The 19758-nt window shown below is 56.1% G+C and overlaps 1 protein-coding gene and 1 long non-coding RNA gene across 6 annotated transcripts in view; one reads left to right on the top strand and one right to left on the bottom strand.

Moving 5' to 3' along the window:
• The window catches only part of Col16a1 (collagen type XVI alpha 1 chain), a 52281-nt gene that overhangs the window by 6706 nt on the left and 25817 nt on the right, over positions 1-19758 (bottom strand). For 3 of the 5 annotated variants that reach the window (XM_015994425.3, XM_015994428.3, XM_015994426.3), the window contains 20 exons: positions 16273-16326; positions 16055-16087; positions 13909-14025; positions 13676-13717; positions 13499-13585; positions 12401-12445; positions 11500-11544; positions 9718-9771; positions 9126-9179; positions 8542-8595; positions 7095-7139; positions 6918-6971; positions 6687-6722; positions 6362-6424; positions 4335-4406; positions 4114-4167; positions 3468-3512; positions 3248-3292; positions 2892-2945; positions 2471-2524 (listed from right to left, as the gene is read on the bottom strand). In XM_015994425.3, coding sequence (XP_015849911.3) covers positions 2471-2524; positions 2892-2945; positions 3248-3292; positions 3468-3512; positions 4114-4167; positions 4335-4406; positions 6362-6424; positions 6687-6722; positions 6918-6971; positions 7095-7139; positions 8542-8595; positions 9126-9179; positions 9718-9771; positions 11500-11544; positions 12401-12445; positions 13499-13585; positions 13676-13717; positions 13909-14025; positions 16055-16087; positions 16273-16326 — 1107 coding nt within the window. The remainder of the gene's footprint in view (positions 1-2470; positions 2525-2891; positions 2946-3247; positions 3293-3467; positions 3513-4113; positions 4168-4334; positions 4407-6361; positions 6425-6686; positions 6723-6917; positions 6972-7094; positions 7140-8541; positions 8596-9125; positions 9180-9717; positions 9772-11499; positions 11545-12400; positions 12446-13498; positions 13586-13675; positions 13718-13908; positions 14026-16054; positions 16088-16272; positions 16327-19758) is intronic. The other 2 variants (XM_015994427.3, XM_076565200.1) reach the window with 1 other exon arrangement.
• LOC121827387 (uncharacterized) lies at positions 10923-12707 on the top strand. Its single transcript, XR_013049353.1, has 2 exons — positions 10923-12076; positions 12406-12707. It is a non-coding gene; the product is annotated as an uncharacterized LOC121827387 (long non-coding RNA).

Genomic DNA, 19758 nt, shown 5'->3' with positions numbered 1-19758 from the left:
AGAGCAGAGGTGGGAGGGGCTGAATATACAGGACCCTTGTGCCCAGTGCCCACTGACTGGCGCACCTAGGCTTGTGAGGTGCAGAGGCCAAAGGCAGCAGAGAATGAACTACCAGCCTGGGTACCTCCCGCGCCCCTGTGCTTCCTAAAGGTAGCCCAGCATCTGATTGTTCTGTGGAGGAGGAAAAGTCGGCAGCCAGGGTCTACACAGCAGAGGTAAAGGGCAGGGACCATATGGACCAAAGATCATGTCCTCCACCCCCCAGAGCCACAGAAGGAACTCCAGCTATCTCCAAAGCCCTTCGCCATATCCTAGAAGGGGGAGATCTTTGGGGGGCAGAACAAAAAGGCTGACCCATGCCAGGCGGTGGTGGCGCACGCCTTTAATCCCAGCACTCAGGAGGCAGAGCCAGGAGGATCTTTGCGAGTTCAAGGCCAGCCTGATCTACAGAGCGAGATCCAGGTACCAAAACTACACAGAGAAGAGAAACCCTGTCTTAAACACACACACACACACACACACACACACACACACACACACACACACACACACGGGCTGACCCAATATCCACATGGGAAGGCTCTGTAACCCCACATTCTGGGGAGCAGTGATACTCTAACCCCCAGGGATGTCCCCTCCTGACACTGCCGGGGCTGTATCTGAAATGTCCACAGTCCAGAGGTCACCTCCCTCATCAGAGCGATACCTTCTCTGAACCCAAGAGTACTCAGCTCCTTCCCAGAGCACATTCCTCCTCCCCCCCTTCCAGAACATTCTGGTGCCATGGCACCTATACTACTCCTAGGGTGGGAATGCTCATGACTGGGACTGGCACATAGCAGGGGACTGGAGCTGGACAGAGCAATGTCAGGAGGAGCCCAGCAGGTCCTCATCCATAGGCCCCCACCCCAGGAATCTCTACCAGGGTCATCATTTAGTGTATGACTCTTTTTTTTTTTTTTTTTGGTTTTTCGAGACAGGGTTTCTCTGTGTATCTTTGTGCCTTTCCTGGGACTCACTTGGTAGTCCAGGCTGGCCTCGAACTCACAGAGATCCGCCTGCCTCTGCCTCCCGAGTGCTGGGATTAAAGGCGTGCGCCACCACCGCCTGGCCATGTATGACTCTTGATAATTAATGTGTAGGGGCCTGGAGGAGATCTGAAGTCTCCAGAACAGAGCCTCTGAACTCCTTGAGATATATAAAAATGGGGACCTGAGAGTTCCTTTTTTTTTTTTGTCATGAACTATTTTTAATGTTCCCAAATGCCTCCTGAAAATTATACAGCCATGCTACACTAGCCCACCACTGGATTCGCTTTCTCTGGAGCCCTATCAATAGGCATGATGCTGTCACACTGATCAAAGGCACCAATTGGCAGTCATTTGTGTCACCGATGAGAAAAGTGGATGGGAAATGCAATATTGCTTAATAAATGCGCTCTTCAATTCACCCTAATTTAAGCAAAAACACCACCTGCCTACCCAGTTGCCCAGCTGAACTTCCTGGTTCCTCTCTTTTTACCACTCAGTCCTCCCTTGTGTCAGGCCAAGGGAACAAGCCCTCCACCTCCAAGTCAGATCCCCTAAGCTCTCTGTTCCCTCTCCCTTCCCGTCACCCATCCACCCACCTGTCACTTACCAGCCCTTCCCTGAGGATGCCTGCTACAGGCTCCTGAACCCAATCCTGAGGTATCTTTTTCGAAGCTCAGCTTTTAGGGGGCCACATGCAGTCCTCAAGCTACCCCCATACCCAGTGTGATGGTCTTGAGGTCCCTCAGACACATCAAGCTCCTGGCTGCTTTTGGTTCCCTGTGTATTCAATGTGTCCCTTCTCCAAGGCTACTCAATATCTGACTCCTTCATTCAGGCCTCAGCTCAGTCACTTCTTCAGCAAGGGTTCCCCTAAAACAGTGTTCTCAACCTCCCTAATGCTGTGACCCTTTAATACAGTTCCTCATGTTGGGGTGACCCCCAACCATACACTTATTTTTACTGCGGCTTTATAGCTGTAATTTTGCTACTGTTATGAATAGTAATGAGTCTGATACACCGGATATCTGCTATCTCCACCCACAGGTTGAGAACTGCTGCCCTAAAGCTACCTCCCTCCCAGTTCCTCCCTGTAACATCACCTCATCACCTGAACCTTTCATTCACCTGTTTCCTGTGACTGTGGGGAAGACCTGTGGAATAAGAGCCCCTGTCTATCTGGCTCTGTGCTGTGGCTCTGATTTAGAGCAGATGGTCAATAATTACTTATTGACTAACTGAATGACTTGTGTCTGATAAGCAAATGTGAATATGCACAGAGGACCCCAACAGTGGTGAAAAGCAAAAAACCACTGAATCAGATGAGTCTAAAGTCCCTCATATCTCTGCATGGTTAGGACAGCTCTTGGGGCACTACCAGCTTACCCATCCCCCAGTGGCATTCTATTCCTAGAAGCAGAGACAAAACCAGATTAACTCACAAGATGACCTGGGGGTCCTGGTCGTCCCTGGGGTCCCATGGCACCAGGCTCACCCTGCAGGAGTCAGAGAACGAAAGAGGTGACACAGAAACCGACCGACCCGCTTATGTATGGCTGCTTGGTAGGAGAGGGCTGAGCAGAGCTGTGGGTAGTGGCATGGAGCAATGGCCAGAGGGCTGGACAGAGCTCTGAACTTTAGACCGTAGCCTTCCAGGGCTTCTGCCTTTTGGGCAGTTGTCCAGTTGTCTTTCTAGGGAGGGGACCAGTTATAACTCTCAAGATGGAGAAGGATCAAGATGTGCCGTGTGGGGTAAAATTTCACATCAGAAGGCCGAGGAGAGGAAGCAGCCACTTTGCCACCGAGAGGAAGAAAGCGGCTACCACGTGGGACAGCGGTACGCCCAGAACCCCCCGTCCTTACCTCCGCACCTGGCCGGCCGCTGCTACCAGGGGGACCTGGTTTTCCACAGTCACCCTAAAAAGAGAGAGGGGAGAGGGGAGCTTAGTGTCTCCACCCCCATGTGTGTCTCCATGCCCATGTTGAGCCTGGATCAAGGGGACTCTGCCACCTTGTCATGGCTTTGACCAGAGGGGCCCTGGCGCCCTTTGGCTGGTGGGTGGCCGAGTCCTGACCCAGTTCGGCAGGCCCTAGTGGCCTCAGGAAGCTAGGGTGCTGGAGTGCCATCTCATCCAGGGGCCGGGTGGCACCCTCAACCCAGGGTGGGCTGCTATGTCCAAAGAGAATAGGGAAGGCTGCTGTCCAGAAGTCCCCCTTACCTTGGGCCCAGGGAGGCCAGGATGCCCTGTTTTCCCCTTGAAACCCTGGAAGGAAACGCAGGGAGATGTCCCTCTCACCTCCATCTGAGGTGCTCCCCACACCTTCCTGCTCAGGCCGAAGCAATGGCGTCTGTTACCGTCACAGAGTGAGGCCCTGGAGGTGGGGGGGCAGCTGAGAGGAGGTTCAGAGCCCCCAGCTCCTCCCTGCAGCTCAACTTACCGGGGGTCCCATGAGTCCAGGAGGGCCAATGGGGCCTGGGTCCCCCTAGGGAAAGAGAAGGAACGCTGAGAACGTCTGGTCCAGCCTTGACCCAACTCCTTCCCCTCTGCCCCTGCTTCTCTGTCTCCCATCCCAGGTGCAGACATCATGTGGGGCAGAGGGAACTCGGCCTGGCTCAGCCTCTGACCGGCTGGGGACTGTGAATGGGTCCCAGCCCCTCTGTGGGCCTTCATTTTCTTTCTTTTGGTTAGGTATGGGACTTAACCTCGATGTTCTCCGTATACCACGATGTTCCCACATCTCTCAGATTTCCCAGAAAAAAACCTCAACTGAGGAGCCAGGGCCTGCTCAGGCCTGTCATGGCTACAGCCTGATTCTTCCCAGAACCTAGCCTACTTTCTCTAGTTGCCCAAGTTTTGGGATATAAATGGCATCTCTGTCACTATCCTGTCTTTGCCAAGACCAATTCGCCTAACTTGGCTAAGTCTATTAGAAGGAGTGAGAGACCCGGGGAGCCTGATGCCAGCCGGGAGGAGGAGCAGCCCGGGAGGGGATGAAAGGATGACTCTTCGGCTCACTTCATCAGGAGGAGAGGGCTCCTGCCCACCGCCCCCTTCCCACAAACACAAACACGGCCCCATCTTACCCTCAGGCCAGGCTTGCCATCCTTCCCGTCCAGTCCATCCAGCCCAGCAGGGCCCTGCAGACAGAAGAAAGGCATTTCTGAATGCTATCTCTGGAAGTCTGGCCCAGCCCCACATGGCTCTCTCCACCTCTTACCCAGCTCACGCCCTTACCCATACATGCACACACTCACACAGGTACCCCATCCCTCGTACCTGCTAGGCCCTGAGGGCACACACTCACCTGAATCCCGGGAGGGCCTGGTGGCCCAGGGGAACCAGGTAAGCCTGATGGACCTCGAATCCCTTCACTGCCCTGAAACCAGAACGCCCAATGAGATCAGGGCTCAGGGGACTAGGGACCCTTGGGAGTCAAGGCGTTTGGCTTCCAGCCCTGGGTTTGTCTTGGCCTGACGTATTCCACTCGCTGCCTTCCTAAGAGCACGTGTCCTCATCTACTGAAGGCCCCCTTTTTCCTCACTGCTCTTTGGAGACAGATAGAACTCTCTCACACTGGCCTCTTCTCAGGAGCCAGCACGTGGGTGGGTGGACGTGTTTAATTTATATCACTCTAATGACATGCCGTGCATGTGGGCTTTGAAGCTCAAGGTGGAAAGGGTGGAGAGACTCCTGTACCCCAGGGGATCATGATCCCTCGTGTGCTACAGGCCTGCTGGGGTCAATGCTTTATGAGGGTGGAGGAGAGGCTCATGGAGGCCAGGGCTCAGGGGAAATGTCACAGAAGTGTCACCAGACGGTGACCTCTGAAGAATGCCTGGGATGAGGCAGGAGGAGGCTACAGGGAACCTAGGACACAAAGATTTGGATGTGGTCACGTGACTGCCTGACTTGGGTGTCAGGACCCTTTACAGTAGATGGATTGGGAGAGGCAGGCTGGGGAGGTGGCCACCTGACTGGGAGGGTCCCCAAACAACATGCTGCTCTTTGTCAAGCAGACCGGTGCCTTTTAAATCACATCTCAGAGTCCCCTAGAAGCTGGGAGCATGAAGTAGGTGTCTGGCCCAGAGGATAGGACTCCAGAACCTTCTTCCAGGCCTTAAACAGAGCATCTTCCCTTGTGTCTGTATTATATGAGATTTTACACGAACTTCTTCTAATAAAAGGCTCAGGGACTGTAAAATGGCCTGCAAACACAGCCATGGTCCCTGGGCAGCCACTGAAGGCCCAAAGCAGGGCAGTGGTGAGAACAGACTGTGGATTGGGAGGTAAGAAGCTTAAGAAAAGGTTGCTACTTCCCCTGGGCAGGGGAGAGGCAGTGCCCTGGATCAGTGTCTGGGAGGGGGGACGAGGAGGGGGGGTGGCTGCAGAAAGGGAAGAGGCAGCTACAGGCGGGGAGAGCCAGGGGGTGTTGCAATACCACCATCTACCAGGAGGGGTCAGCACAGTTCTAGCCAATGTCAGCCCCACTGAGCGTTGTGATGGAGCATCTCCAGCCTGCAGTTTGGGGTTCTCTGCAATGATCAGCCTGAGGAGGACTCCACAGGGAAGGGATAAGTGGGAGCTGTCAGCCATCACAGAGCCTATGTCTGATGGGTACTGGCTTGGGACAGTGGACGTGTCCTCTCTCACAGTGGGTGCTCATCTCAGCTCTGATGGTTCCCTGCTTTTCGGGGTCCCCCCAACTGGTTTTTCCTTACTTGTTTTTCTCACAGTGAGATGCTAATGTGTGGCTTCAGACGAAAGAGGCTCCCAGAGACTACAGAACATCACAGCTCCCTGTGGACCGCCTCCTTCATCCAAAGCTTAGAAATCAAGCTTGGGATCTCTGACAGCTCCCACCCAGTACACAAGGGAACCCCAGCCTCTGCAGAGCCAGGGATGTCCTCTCCAAACCACAGCAGGGCTGTGTGTCCAGGCTATCAAGGCAGTCTCGGAGTCAACCAGTGTGGCGCTCCAAGGCTGCTGTCCCTATCTTACCACAAAGTCGCAGGTGACCCCTGTGTCCTCTGGGCCCTTGGAGACAGCCAAAGGAGAGAGGTGCGCTCCTCCTCCAGGTATGCCCTCATTCAGGGGATCCCTTCCTTTCCCTTGGCTCCTTGACCTCTCTGCTTTCTCTTGAGAAATGACCTGGCCGGAGCTGGCCTGTCACAGCCTAGTTATCCACCTCTACCGGCCCTGTGTCTCTCTCTGCTCTACACTGCTTTTACCACCCTCCTGGCAAATGTCTGTGAATGTCCTGAAGGCCTGACAGGGTCATGAGAGCTTCCTGACTCAGCTCTGGGCTTCTGGCAGACGTGGGTTTCGACTCACCTTCTCTGCTTGGGGGCCAGGTGGGCCAGGGGCTCCCGCTTTGCCTGGGAATCCTGGGGGACCCTGTAGCCACAAAGAAGCAGGCAGAAATAAAAATAGGTCTTCATCTCCCTCCTCTGTGCGTTTCATCTCTCTGTCTGGCCCTCTGTGGCCACCCACAAGGCCCGCTCTTCAGGCCTGGCTCCCAGAATCTGCGGTGGCCATCTACGCGGGCCCTCTCATCTCTTGACTTCCCTCCCCGGGTTCATTTTCATCCAGGGGGACTAGCCAGGCCTGCTCTTCCCAATGGGACCACATTACAGGAAACTTTTGTGTCTTTACTCACCGGTGGGCCTGGAAAGCCTGGCTGGCCTTGAAATCCCTAGGGGAAGAAGTGAGGAGGTCACCCCTCTGCCTGGCCACTCGGGTGGAGAGAAGGACAAGAGGGGCCGCCTCAAGTCTCCAGGCTCTGTCCTCATTTCCAGAGAGGGGCCAGTAGGTGGAAGGTGGGGGGATAGGTAGAAAAACTAGACCCAGGGACCACCACCCTTCAGCCCCGGCCCCAGGCATCACTCACCTGGTCACCCTTCTCACCAGAGTTCCCTTGGGGGCCTCGCTCTCCTCGGGGACCCTGTCACCATAGAGAAGACCATAACTGAAACCCAATCTTCCAGTCCTCAGGCCACAGGGAGGGGCCAGGAGGCTCCCTCCCCCTCCCCATCTCCATGGCCTGCTCGCTCGCTCGCTCACTCACCGCTGGGCCTTGGGGACCTGGAAGGCCTTCAGATCCTGGTGGGCCCTGAGGACTCAAAGGAACAGAATCAGTCACTCAGAAACAGGAGGAATGAGGCCTGGGGATGGGCAGGGTCCGCGGTGGGTGTGTTCTGAGCTGATAGGACTCTCCGCCTGGGCCCCTCAGTTCCCTGGAACCAGGCTGCTAATTAATCCTGCTACCTCCTGGCCCAGTCCGGCCCGGCCAACAAAAAGCAGCTGATCCCTCTTTCTTAGGCACAGCTCCGACTCTGGCTCAAAAGCCTGCCATGGCCCCCCTCTGTCTAATAAATGAGGCGCGTGCTTTCCTCTCCTGCTGGATTTACGGGCATCCCGTAACCTGTCAGCAACCACCCTTCCCCGCTTCTCTTCTCTCTCCTCTTCCCTCGGCTGTGTCTTGCTCAGTCCAGACTGCTCTTCCCTGAGCACGCTCTGTGGGGTCACCCCCCAGGCCTGTACATCGCTGTTCCCTCTTTCTGGAATGCTGACCACTGCTCATCCCTTCAGTGTTTCCTGAGCCCTTCGGGAACCGATGCGTAGCTCCAAGCTGTTCGTGCCAGGACCCACCCGTGACCCACAGAGCTCCTTCCACCCCCATTCAGAACTCAGCTCTAAGAGTCGTCCCCGAGACACCCCCTCTCTCCCTTCTACACAGGGTCCTCATACCACTCCCGCCCCTCTCCCACCCCCACCCTGCCCGCTCAGGGGTCTCCGCTCTCCTCATATCTGTTTCTATTTATTCATGTTCTAGCAGTTTCCCGCTGCAGGGCAAGGCACACGGGGCCCGCTTTGCTCAGTGCTGAACCCTTACAAGGACTCGCAGCACGCAGCCTGCCTAGGAGACAATCTCGTTGCAGATTAAAAAGTGTGACAGTGTTGGCAGAGTCCCATGAGGCCTCGCTGACATTTGTGAGGGGGAGAGGTAGGGCTCCAGCTCTAGCATGGCGGGTCCCAGAGATGAGGGCTGAGGTGCCTCACCAGATGGACTTGGGCTCCAGCCCAGGCTCCTCCACCAACTCCCTAGCTGGCTGCAGGGTACTGGGTGAGTCATGTCACCCGGGAGCCTGTGACCTCATGTGTTAGCAGTCCCAGCTCCTTCCTTCAGTGTAGGACCCCCATGAAGGTGGCCTCAATAGAAAAAAAAAGGCTCCTGGCCCTGATCTGGCAGGACTGGGGAATTCTGCCAGCTGACTGGGCCCTTCCCCTCCTCAGTTGCCTTCCCTGCAAGAAGCCTGCTGGGATCTCCTCACAGCCTCCGCCTCCGCAGCCACCAGCTGGTGCAGAGCCGCAGCTGGAGTGGCTGGGGCAGGGGCAGCAGGGGTCACAGGCTCCTCCCCACGGGAAAGTCTCCCGCCCTGTTGGTGAAGGTGGCTGGGGGGCGAAGGCCGCTTTCCCGGACCCTCACATCCGTACCCACGCCCGCCACTTACCGACTCGCCCTTCTCTCCTGCAGGGCCGGTGTACCCTCGCTCTCCCTTGATGCCCTGACAAACGACAGCAGAATCAGCTCTGTGGCGGGGCTAATGCAAGAGGCGGGGCTGCCGCTGGTGCCCAGAAGGGCATCTGGAGGCTGAGGGCACCCGAGGAGGGGACTAGAGGGGGAGACGACAGCCACCCACCCGCCACGGTGGCCCACACTGCAAAGGCCTGAGGGTGCCCTTTGTGAGGAGTGGCAACTCTCAGAGGTCCTCCTCACTCTCTCAAAACCCTTTGGGCAGCAAATCTCAGTTCTTGCTGAGTCTGGGACCCAGGGGGTTCTGAGAGCGGCCCCCCCTCCCCTCCGTTGCAATGGTGGGGGCCAAAGCGGAGTGTGTGTGTGTGTGTGTGTGTGTGTGTGTGTGTGTGTGTGTGTGTGTTGGCGGAGGTCAGAGGAGGGGGGAGGTCTACATGGATGGCATGGCAGAGACTGAATGTTGGGAAAGGGGGGACGTGGTTGGGAGACACCCTGCCTGGCCCTGTTCTCGCCACCAGACTGTACCTCCAGTACCCCCAGAGACACAGTCCTCTTACTCACAGGCAGTCCTGGGGGTCCCATGGCACCCGGGTAGCCAGGTTGTCCTGGAGGACCCTGCAAAGAAAGGCGGGCATGAGGATGGACTGGCCCTCAACATTTCTGTTACCCCTTGCCTGGGTGAGAGTGACCCCAGCCTGACACACCTGGCTCTGCTATCCAGCAGGTGCCCGTCCCCCATCCCAACCAACACCCCCCCCCTCCAGGTACAATTACTATTCTGGGCCATTCCCCAAGCCCAGGTTCTCTTGGCTAGGTGACAAGCCCCAGGCTCACCAGAACCCTGGGAGCAGAGTGGGAAAGGAGGCCCAGCATGAAGAGGAGAGGGCCGGGCATGCAGGAGGGTGTACAGTGCTAGAGGATGAGGGGAGGAGAGGACCCCCCCACCCCCCGAAATGGCAGATAGGAGCCGGAGCTGTACGTGTCCCCATGGACACCCAGCTCCGAGGGATGCGGAGTCCTTTCTTTTAAAGCCCCCAGCCCTTCTGGATCAGGGCAGAGTGGCTGAGGAGTTCAAATGAAAGCATCCCCCTGTCTCCCACCCAGGGGCCACCCCTTAACCGGCTCCACGGGGCTCCTGGGGCCCCTTTCTTACCGGCTCTCCCTTGTCTCCTGTCAGGCCCGTGAGCCCTCGCTCTCCTTGAAGGCCCTTAGAGAGAGAAATCATGAGAAACCGCAGAGGAGGGTAATCCTACCTAGCCACGACTCTCCCCTGCTCCATGCCTGCCTCTTTGCACTCTGGACAAAGGTAACGAGTGGCAACCCAGTGTCCCTGGCAAAGTGACTGTCGTGAGTGTGTTCTGGAAGAGTGAGTGGATGTGTAAATCCAAATGTATGGGTGCCTTTCAAGAGGCAGCCTCCAGACAGGCGGCAGCAGCAGCAGCAGCAGCGACACACCCCTCCAGGTGAGTGACCGACAGTCACCTTCCAGGTGGCTATCACTGTCGTAGCCTACTGCGGAGGCTGTCTGGGATGCACCTTTAGGAGAGGCGTCCTCCTTCTTGGGGGAGGCTGTCAGGGCAGGGGCTCCCACAAACGATGTTCTCACAGTACTTACCTGCCCCAGTTCCCACCCGAGCCCCAAATCACCATCTTCAGGGATGCAAGGGACAGGCACAAGAGGGCTCTCTCCAGAGCAATCCCACGTCACTCCACAACATGGAGAGGGACGTCCCTTCCACAGTCCAAGCCCCTCATTCCACACCCTCGTCTCCACAGCTCCAACTCACCATCACAGACATCTTTTCTGCCCCTTCTCCCCCTCATGCCCTCTAGAAATGGCACCCAGACCTTTCCATGACACAAGACAGATGGCTAGACAGACAGATGGCCCCTTCACCCAAGCAAGCAGAAACAGACATGGCCCGGCCAGGGATGAAGACATGGGGACAGATGGAAATACGACAAGGAGAGGCCCTGCCTGGTCCATGAGCCTCCACCACCAGGCCTGGGAGGGCAGGAGACAGCCCCGGGAACACGGATCCAACAGACAAGAGGTTTAGCTTCCATGACCCAGGAGAGACCAACACTGAGGATGGGCGGGGGGGTTGCTATTTAAACACACCCGTGACAACGACGACGACGACGACAAGGCAGAGCAATTAACGACACCTGGCAGGAGGGAGATCCCAAGGCCCTGGGCACAGAGGGGCAGGGCCCTCACACCAGAATCCCAACTGGCTGGGAATGCATGCCCAGCCTTGGAGCAGCCTGGGCCGGGAGCCAAGGAAGAGGGAAGAAGAGGAGGCCGTGGGTTTCCTCTAGCTGCGGAGAAGGGTGCATGCAGGGCTGCCTGTAAATCCCCAGGATGCCTCTGGACAGTCCTACCAGGCAGCAGGGCAGCCAACCTGTGCCAGCCTGCAGTGTGAAGCCCTAAAGCTTTGGCATCTCTTGCTGGGCACAGAGCCAGGCGCCTGGCAGGGCCCCAAGAACTACTTTCAGCAAAATCTCCAGTCCACACGGCAGTGGTGGGAAGCGGGAGGCCAGAGTGAGCCGGGAGAGATCCAGGGGCTCCTGCACAGAGGCCCCAGCTTCCAGGAAAGAAGGTGAAAGAGACCTGGGGGGCAGAAGGGGGGTGACGTATGGGCTTGGAGGGAGAGGGAAACAGGGAGGTGAGAGTGAGAAGGTGGGAGAGAGAACACTGGAGGAGAGGATGAGGGAGCATGGGAAGAAGTCAGAGAGAGAGAGACTGGGATGGTCTCCAAGCCGCTGGGACTTAAGGGAACCCTGTGTCGTTAGCTACCATGCCTGCAGGGGACGACGAACAGAACACCAGAACACGGGGCAGGGAGGACAGGGCACCACAGGAGGAGGGACAAACGAAGCCACAGAGACCTGGCTGGCAGGAGGGGGAGGCAGAGTGGTGCTAGGTTCTTACAGGCAATCCGGGGGAGCCAACAGTACCAGGAAAACCTGGGGGGCCCTGGTGGGAGAAACAGGTACGTCACATCTCATAAGAACAGTCACCCTGGGGTGGCCTGGAGGCACAGTCTGCAGTTGGGAGCTTTGGGGGAAGGATGGTCCTGGGAGTTTTTCAAGGTCACTGGAAAGGAATCTTATCAGAAGATGGCCACTGCTCCCCTAGAAGGGATCCTCCGCCGGTAAATAACAGCAGCCTCCCCAGCCTGAAAACCCTTCCCAGGGCTCCCCAAGTCTGCTTTCAGTGGAGTAAAAAGCCTGTTCCTTTTGATCCTGCCCTCCTCCCCCACCACCTGACCACCAACATCCCTTAGGTGAGTAGTTCAAGGCTTCCACCAGCCATTATTTTTTTTTCTCCAAAGAACGCACTGCCAGCACTTCCTGTTTCTCTAGTCACATCCTTCTTGCTTCACCAACATTCCTGAGGGTTCTGGGTGGAGACCCCACCCCCCCACCCCCACCCCCGCCCGGGCTTCGTAGACTTCCCTAGAGATGGCCCCACAGAACGATGGAGAGCATCATCCCAGGCCCTTAAGGTAAGTAGAGAGATCTGCCTGGGCAACCATACACCTTGCTGGCTGTGGGGCTACCTGGGTCCCTACTGCGGTATTAAACAGAGCAAGGAAGAGGCGGGGCCCAGATGTGTGCCCAAGGGCCTTCCCTAAGTGGGTCCACAGGCAGTGGGGCAGAGTAGGGCATTCCAGGTGGGGGACCACTGTCCCAAAAGATGCTCTCACGACAGGAGGGTAAGTGTAGTGGGTGCCCTGCCTGGCTTCTTAGGGACAAGGCAGCAGGATGGTGTGTGGGTTAGGACTTCCTGAGAGCTGTTCAAACAGACCAAGAACATCAGAGGTACTTACAATAGGGCCTGGAGGACCCGGAGAGCCGCGCATGCCAGGTGGACCCTGCAGAAGAAACCAAAGGAACAAGATGGAGAGTCCGAGGCCCCACAGTAACCTGTGTTACAGTACCTGCCTCCATCCAGCTCCCTGAGGCTGCAGATGGGAGAAGACGGTTGATGTCAAGGCAGAACCATTTAGCTGATGTTAAAATGGCCTTTCATTCAGTTCATTCAGTCATCCAACAAACATTTATTGAGCAGCTATTATGTGCCGGGCACAGGCCCAGGGGCTGGGAACATAGCCATAAACAAAACATTAAAATCTCTGCTTCGTGGCGCTTATGTCCTAGAGGCAAGGTGAACAGTAACAAATAGAACACAGCTGGCACATGGTTGGTGCTCAGTCTACACCTGTGGAACGTTCTAGAAGGAAGCAGACACACAGAAGGTTGGGTGGTGTGAGAATAATGAAGGCAAAAGAGCTTGGGAAGAGTGGGTCGGGGGAGCTTGGGGATGGTGTGGGGGGAGCTTGGGGAGGGTGTGGGGGGAGCTTGGGGAGGGTGTGGGGGGAGCTTGGGAGGGTGTGGGGGGAGCTTGGGAGGGTGTGCGGGAGCTTGGGAGGGTGTGGGGGAGCTTGGGAGGGTGTGGGGGACTTGGGAGGGTGTGGGGGACTTGGGAGGGTGTGGGGGGAGCTTGGGAGGGTGTGGGGGGAGCTTGGGAGGGTGTGGGGGGAGCTTGCGGAGGGTGTGGGGGGAGCTTGCGAGGGTGTGGGGGGAGCTTGGGGAGGATTTAGTGAGAGCTTCGGGAGGGGTTGTGGGGAAGCTTCCATTTTGGAAAGGGTGATTCAGGAAGGCCTCACTGAGAAGGAAATATGTGACCTGATTGCTGAGATGCCAGGAAAGGAGGAACCAGCGTGCTCGGGTGCCAGGAAGCTGAGGAGGTCGAGTGGTGAGGGCCTCCAGGCCATGGGAAACCCAGAGGAGCAGGGAGTGCTCTGGGAGATGTGGACAGACAGACAGACAGACAGACAGACACACACACACACACACACACACACACACACACACACACGGATCTTTGAGGCCTACCTGGCTGAGGGCCTGGTCCTTGGTCTTACCTCTTCTCCTCTTTGGCCTGGCAGCCCTGGAGGACCAGGCAGGCCGGGGTTACCGGGACAGCCAGGTTCTCCCTCACTGTTGTCTCCCTGGGGTGGGGGATAGCGACATCGGGAGTGAGTACGCGGGTGGGAGGAGGAGAGGGCAAGAGGGACGGATGCAGGGAAGGCCTTGCTCACCCTGGCCTCCTCCGCTCGTGGGCGCTCCCTTCCTGTGAAGCACTGTGGTGGACAAGAGGGGCTCTGTTGGGTAAGGCTGGTCGGGAGGCCTCCGGTATGCACATGATACCACGCCAGGATTGCCAGCTACCCCCAGCCCGGTCTCCACCAGATGGAGATGTCAGGACCAGCACCAGGGAGCCCTCCTTCACCAGGGAAGCCTCCCTGCCAGCCCGCCTCTGCCCAGTTCCTACCCTGGCGCAGTTGTCGAAGCCTGGCACCCCGGGGATGCCCTGGTCTCCCTTCTCTCCCTTCTCCAGGAGGAAGGCGGGATGGGCTGTCTGGCCCTGGGCACAGTTTCCACAGATGCTCTGAAGGGGGCAATGGGAAGGACAGGGGGACCTGGGTCACAGAAGGGCAGGAAGAGCCTGCGGGGGATGCCCTCTCAGAACCCAGGGCTGGGCACCCTGCCCATCAGTGCTCCGCTCTCACACTCTTCCTCCCCAGTCACATCCCCGCGGCAGCTCTGCTCTGTCCTCAGGGGACCCGATCCCAGCAATTGGCTCTGAGTTTCCTCCAGGAAGAGGCTCAGGTAAGGCCAAGCCAGAGCGCTTTCCAGACAGGCGTGTGGGAGGAGGCGGAGGGACCTGCAGAGGGACCATCTGTCCTGGCTGTTCCTGCAACCTGCACCCGCAGTGAGGACAACCCCCAAGGATCCAGGATGAAATGACTGGACCCCAGTGCCAGCACCTCTGCCAGGGGGTGCCAGGGGCAAGCCAGAGGAGCGGGCCCTCTGTGGACACTCCCCGGGGCGGGCCTCAAGCTCTCCGACACAGGTCACAGGCTCCACAGGTCCCTGGGTCTGAACCGTCCTTACAGGCAAGGTTTCCTGTGACTCAGGCTTTGCCCTTCTTGGTCACAGACTGTCCGAGGGACCGATGGAAGCTGTCGGTCCTCTCCATCAAAGCTAGTGAAACTAGCCTCTCATTCCAGGGAGTCTCCCAAGTTACCAGGCATGGTAGCTGGGACCCCAGACGGGAGCCCCACGCTCACCTTCACCATTCACGGCAACACCCAAGGATAATGGCCATCATTTCTCAGCACCCATGAGGCCATAGGTTGTAATGGGCCTTGGTACATAGCACATTTAGTCCCCAGGGTACAATGAGGTCGATTATGTTATGAGCATTGTGGAGAAAGCTGGTATTCAAAAGAGGTGGTGGGATTTGTCCAGGTAAGCCTGGATTGGTCCCTGCCTGTCTGTGTGGAGTCAGCACTTCCTCTGAGCTGTGGACATGGCGACTGCCGGGACTCCCAGCAGGCTCTCCGGGCTGCCATTTGACCCCTATGACAGGCTGATTCAGTTCCTGGGTGGAACCTTTTGTGGGACACGGGATTACAAAGCCAACTTGTGAAATGTTGGAAGTGTGTCCCATCCGGGGTTACAGTCACATCGTCACTGTCTGGAGGGCAGACTGAGGGGACCCGGGCTCCACCAAGACTAGGAGAGCCGGGGGGTCTCCTTGCCCAAACCTCACTGTGATCCGACTCATCTGCCAGATTGACTCAGCTGCCTCCACCAGCTGCTTCTGGAAACATCTGTGGCTCAAAGAGGGGCAGGGCAGGCAGCTCTCAGACTGTGCTCTGACCAGAGCTCACTGGGGTGGCGTAATATCCATGGCACTGACTAGCCAGTGCTCAGGAGAGAGGAGCTAGAGGAGGAGGGACCGGGAAAGGCACTCTGAGGATGCGCTAGCTCCTGGAGAGAGGTTCAGGATGTTGAAATCAGCCTGCAGGAATGACCCAGCTGGATTGTCACTTCAGGAGGTGACTGAGCAAGGCGATGGGGGAGGGGGGAGGGGGTATAGAAACCTTGGTTTCCAGAGGTCCCCAAGAACTTAGTCAGCCGGACCAGGCCGCAGCCCTTTGGTAGACCTGCAGGCTGACTCTCCTTCACAATTGCTTTTCAAGTCCCTCCTCCTGCTGAAGTCTTTTCAAACTGACCTGACCCACCCCAGCCCCTTACCACTGCGCTGCCACCCCTGCACTCCACTTTGGAAGCTTTGGGGCCCTGCCTTGCCATGATCCAGAGAAGCTTTGGTGCTTCTTTGCCAGCTGACGCAAGCTGACTTGAGGCTGGATTCTGTCACCAGGCGCGCACCAGGTGGGGACCTTCCCAGGATTCCTTTAAGCACTCATTCAGCAAATGTTGCCTAGAGGGTTGTTACAAGCTAGAGCCCAGCCAGACCCTCTGAGGCAGATGCTTAGAACGCCCTTCCCCCATGAGCAGGGAACCAGCAGGCTCAATCTGCTGCTATCTGTTAGGTGGCAGGCAACTGAGCACCCGCTGTGAGAATCCCCTTTGGCGACACCTGCCAGCACCTCTCTGTGCTCTCTTACCTTGAGGAGGTGCTGCTCGATGGGTAAGGATCCCTGTAAGAGACAAACGCAGGTTCTAGCAGGTCGGGAGGGGAGGTTTATACAGCCTAGAGGAGCACTCAGCCTCAAGATCGGGAGCGAAGGAGGACCCCCACCAGAGCTAACGGGGGTTGTGCGGCCAGCTCAGCCTTGAGAAGGACGGGAAGGACGATGGCCAGTGTGTCCTGGCTGATACCCACCAGCTCGGCAGTGAGCCCAGGCTGTCCTGGCAAACCGTTGTGTCCTGGCACTCCCTGAAGCAGAAAAGAAACAGATCAGACCCCTCTCCTGGTCTAGCGCTCTCCCTTGCCCCTGCTCACAGCCCTGCCACCTGTCACCCCCCACCTCTCCACCTGCATGGGTGAGAGCTCTCAAAGTCTCACACAGCACACAGTTGGGGGCTGGGAGAGCCAAGGAGGCACAAAGGGGTGGTCCTCAAAAGCAGTTCTACTGGGAACATTTCCTTGTACCACAGGTCAGAAGTTGGCGGAAGGTCTGACTTTTCTTTCTTTCTCTCTGTCTCTTTCTTTCTTTCCTATGTATGTATTTTGTTTTTTTTTATGACAGGGTTTCTCTGAGTAGCCCTGGCTGTCCTGGAACTCCCTTTGTAGACCAGGCTGGCCTCAAACTCACAAAGATCCGCCTGCCTCTGCCTCCGAAATACTGATTTTGACAGCATGAGCCACATGCCTTCTATAGGTCTTCTATAGGGTAACTGCTGTGGTCTATCCTAAGTCATTTTCCTATATTTTCTCACCAATCATCATCATAGTTTCCTGGAGCAACAAGCATTTTATTGTCGTCTTAAAACAAAGGAACTCAGAGAAGCTCATTTGCCAAAGGTCACAGGTTGAACAAGACGGAAATGAGACTCAGAGTGAGGACCACTGGCCCCCACCCTCCTTAATGCACTGATGGCACCTCAGCCCTTGAAAATGTTCCCATAGTGTAATCAGACCATCTAAGTGCATGAGCAACTTCTGGAAGAGTGGAAGCCCAACTCTGTGCCTCAGTTTCCTTCTCTGTAAAACAGCCATCATGTGTGGCTTCGAGGAGGTGATGCTGTGAGGCACACAGCACAGAGCCCGGATGTGGGATGTAGCAGGATACTCCCGTTAAAAGCGCCTCCCAGCCTCTAGCTTTCTTGCATATTCACAATGCACATTTGCATATTAAATACCCTGCTGAGGAAGGGAGGATGTTCCATTTTGCATCCCCAACACCCCACAAAGAGGAGGTGCACATTAAATATGTGTCGGATGAATGCATCCCTGCACAGCCTGCTCCTCCCGGTACAGGATTTCCTGGGCCTGCTCTGAGATCTGGCCTCCCTTCATGACCCAACTCGAAGCACTGGAACAGGCCAGCTGCCCCTGAGTAGCTCCTTCCTATACGGAGCAGGCTGTCCCACTCCTGCGTCACCCCCCAGTGTGACCACAGGGCCCAGAACAGTGCCTGACACGTGGGTAATGCCTTGAACGTTTTTGTTTACAATGGTCTCATGCAGCCCAGGCTGGTCTCAGACTCACTGTGCAGGTCTTGAACTCTGGTCCCACTGCCTCTACCACCTAAGGGCTGGGATTACAAGCATGTGCCACCTCACCCCATTTATGGGGTGTTGGGGGATCCACAGGGCTTCTTGCATGCTAGGCAAGCAGCCTACCAACTGAGCCACGCCCTCAGCCCTGTTCCTATAATTCACTCACTGGTCCACTCTCCAGTGCCGCTGTGTTACTTCAAGTCTGAGAGCGCCATTCTTTCTTACCCTGATAGAATTACATATCGATGTTCTCCTCTAGAAGTGGGAGGTGCAGCCTGAGCTTGACCGCTACCTTCCAGTTATAAAAACCTTGGGCCCATTTCTTGGCCTCTGTGCCTTGGGCTCCTCATCTGGAAAATGAATCAGGATAAAATGACACCTGCAGGCATTGGGATGATGCAGCCTTGGGTGAAGAATAAACGTCATCCACCTCTAAGCTCATCTCTGCCAAGAGAAGCCTGGCGCAGGGCAGGTGCCTGTGTGTGGCAATCTCAGGTTGGTCATGGGTACTGGCAATCAGATATGACTCCGGGTCCTGGGATTGCACTCAGCACTTTTTCCTGCCCGTGTTCCCCTAGTGTGGCTTGGCACAGCTCACACTGCGCTAGCTCTCCCTGGTTAATGGGTCACTTTGGAATGACTCAGCCTCGGCAAGCAAACTACATGCCCCCCTGCCGACAGATCACTGAATGCTGGCACAGCGCAGGAAGCTCGGACACTTTCCTCAAAGGCAGAGACTGCCAAATGTGTGGTGAGGACTCTGGTTCCTGGTGAGGGGACCCCTGGGAATTGTCCTGAAAAGCAAAGGGAAGCAGGAGGAGAAAGGGCTCCACTTGGGAAAGCTCTGAGTTGGCTCTTTAATACCTGGCTGGCTGGGTGACCTCGGACAAGATGTCTTACCTCTCGGGGCTTAAGATGGTGTGACTTTGGGGTCACACCATCTTCCTTCTGGGGTTGGGGTTGACATAAGGCTCAAATGAATGAGAGAACGGTTGTAAAATAATAGAAAGTAAGCACTGTGGCGAGAGCTCAGGCCCCCAGGGCATCGCTGTGTGCCAGGAAAGATTTCACACATGTTGCACACACAAGCTTATTTAATACCCACAAGAAGCCCACTGAGGCAGGTGCTATAATTATCTACATATAATACACAAAGGCATGGAGATACTGCGAGATTAAATAACTTGCCCAGTATCACAGAGCGCATGGCGGGGATGAGTTTCAAAGTGAGGCTGCCCTGGCTGTGGGAATTGGTGTGTGGCATGGATCTCTGCTCCTCCTAATATTCTCTCCTTACTATCTCTGGCCTCTGTGCCATTGCCAAGGACATCATGGACATTCTCACCTCTAGGCCTTTGTACCTGCTGCCTTCTCTGCTAGGAATGTATCTCCCCAGGGGTGCCCCTCCCCAGGGATGCTGCTCCTCAGGGGTGCTCCTGCCCAGGGGTGCTCTTCCCAGGGATGCTCCTCCCCAGGGGTCCTCCTCAGGGATGCTCCTCCCTAGGAGTGTTCCCTCCCCAACAGATTCACTTGTATTTCCTTTACATTTTGATTTAAATGTCACATTTTATTTTATTTGTATGTGTGTACATGTTCATGTGTATGTTGCCATGTGTGTGTAGAATCATGTGCCTGTGTGTCCATGTGCATGGTGAGGCCAGATGTTAACACTGGATGTTTTCCTCAGTTGTTCTCCATCTTATTTTTTTTTTTAAGATTCATTTATTTCTTTTATGTGCATTGATGTTTTGCCTGCATGAATGTCTGTGTGAAGGTGCCAGATCCCCTGGAACTGGAGTTACAGACAGCTATGAGCTGTCATGAGGATGCTGGGAATTGAACCCAGGTCCTCTGGAAGAGCAGCCAGTGCTCTTCACTGCTGAGCAATGCATCTCTCCAGCCCCTCTCCATCTTATATTTAACTTAATCTATGTGTGTGTATGTGCACATGTGTATGTGTGTGTATGTGCACTTGTGTGTGTGAGTCAATGCGCGTGTGTGTGTGTGTGTGTGTGTGTGTGTGTGTGTGTGTGTGAGAGAGAGAGAGAGAGAGAGAGAGAGAGAGAGAGAGAGAGAGAGAGAGAGAGAGAGAGAGAGAGAGGGCAGGTGCACACACACACAGGCACACAATTGCCACAGCAAGGAT

This window comes from Peromyscus maniculatus, chromosome 2 (genome assembly GCF_049852395.1).
Source record: "Peromyscus maniculatus bairdii isolate BWxNUB_F1_BW_parent chromosome 2, HU_Pman_BW_mat_3.1, whole genome shotgun sequence".
In the NCBI taxonomy this organism is placed as follows: Eukaryota; Metazoa; Chordata; class Mammalia; order Rodentia; family Cricetidae; genus Peromyscus; species Peromyscus maniculatus.
Note: the sequence above shows the minus strand (reverse complement) of the source record. Positions and strands in the feature narration are given on the sequence as shown.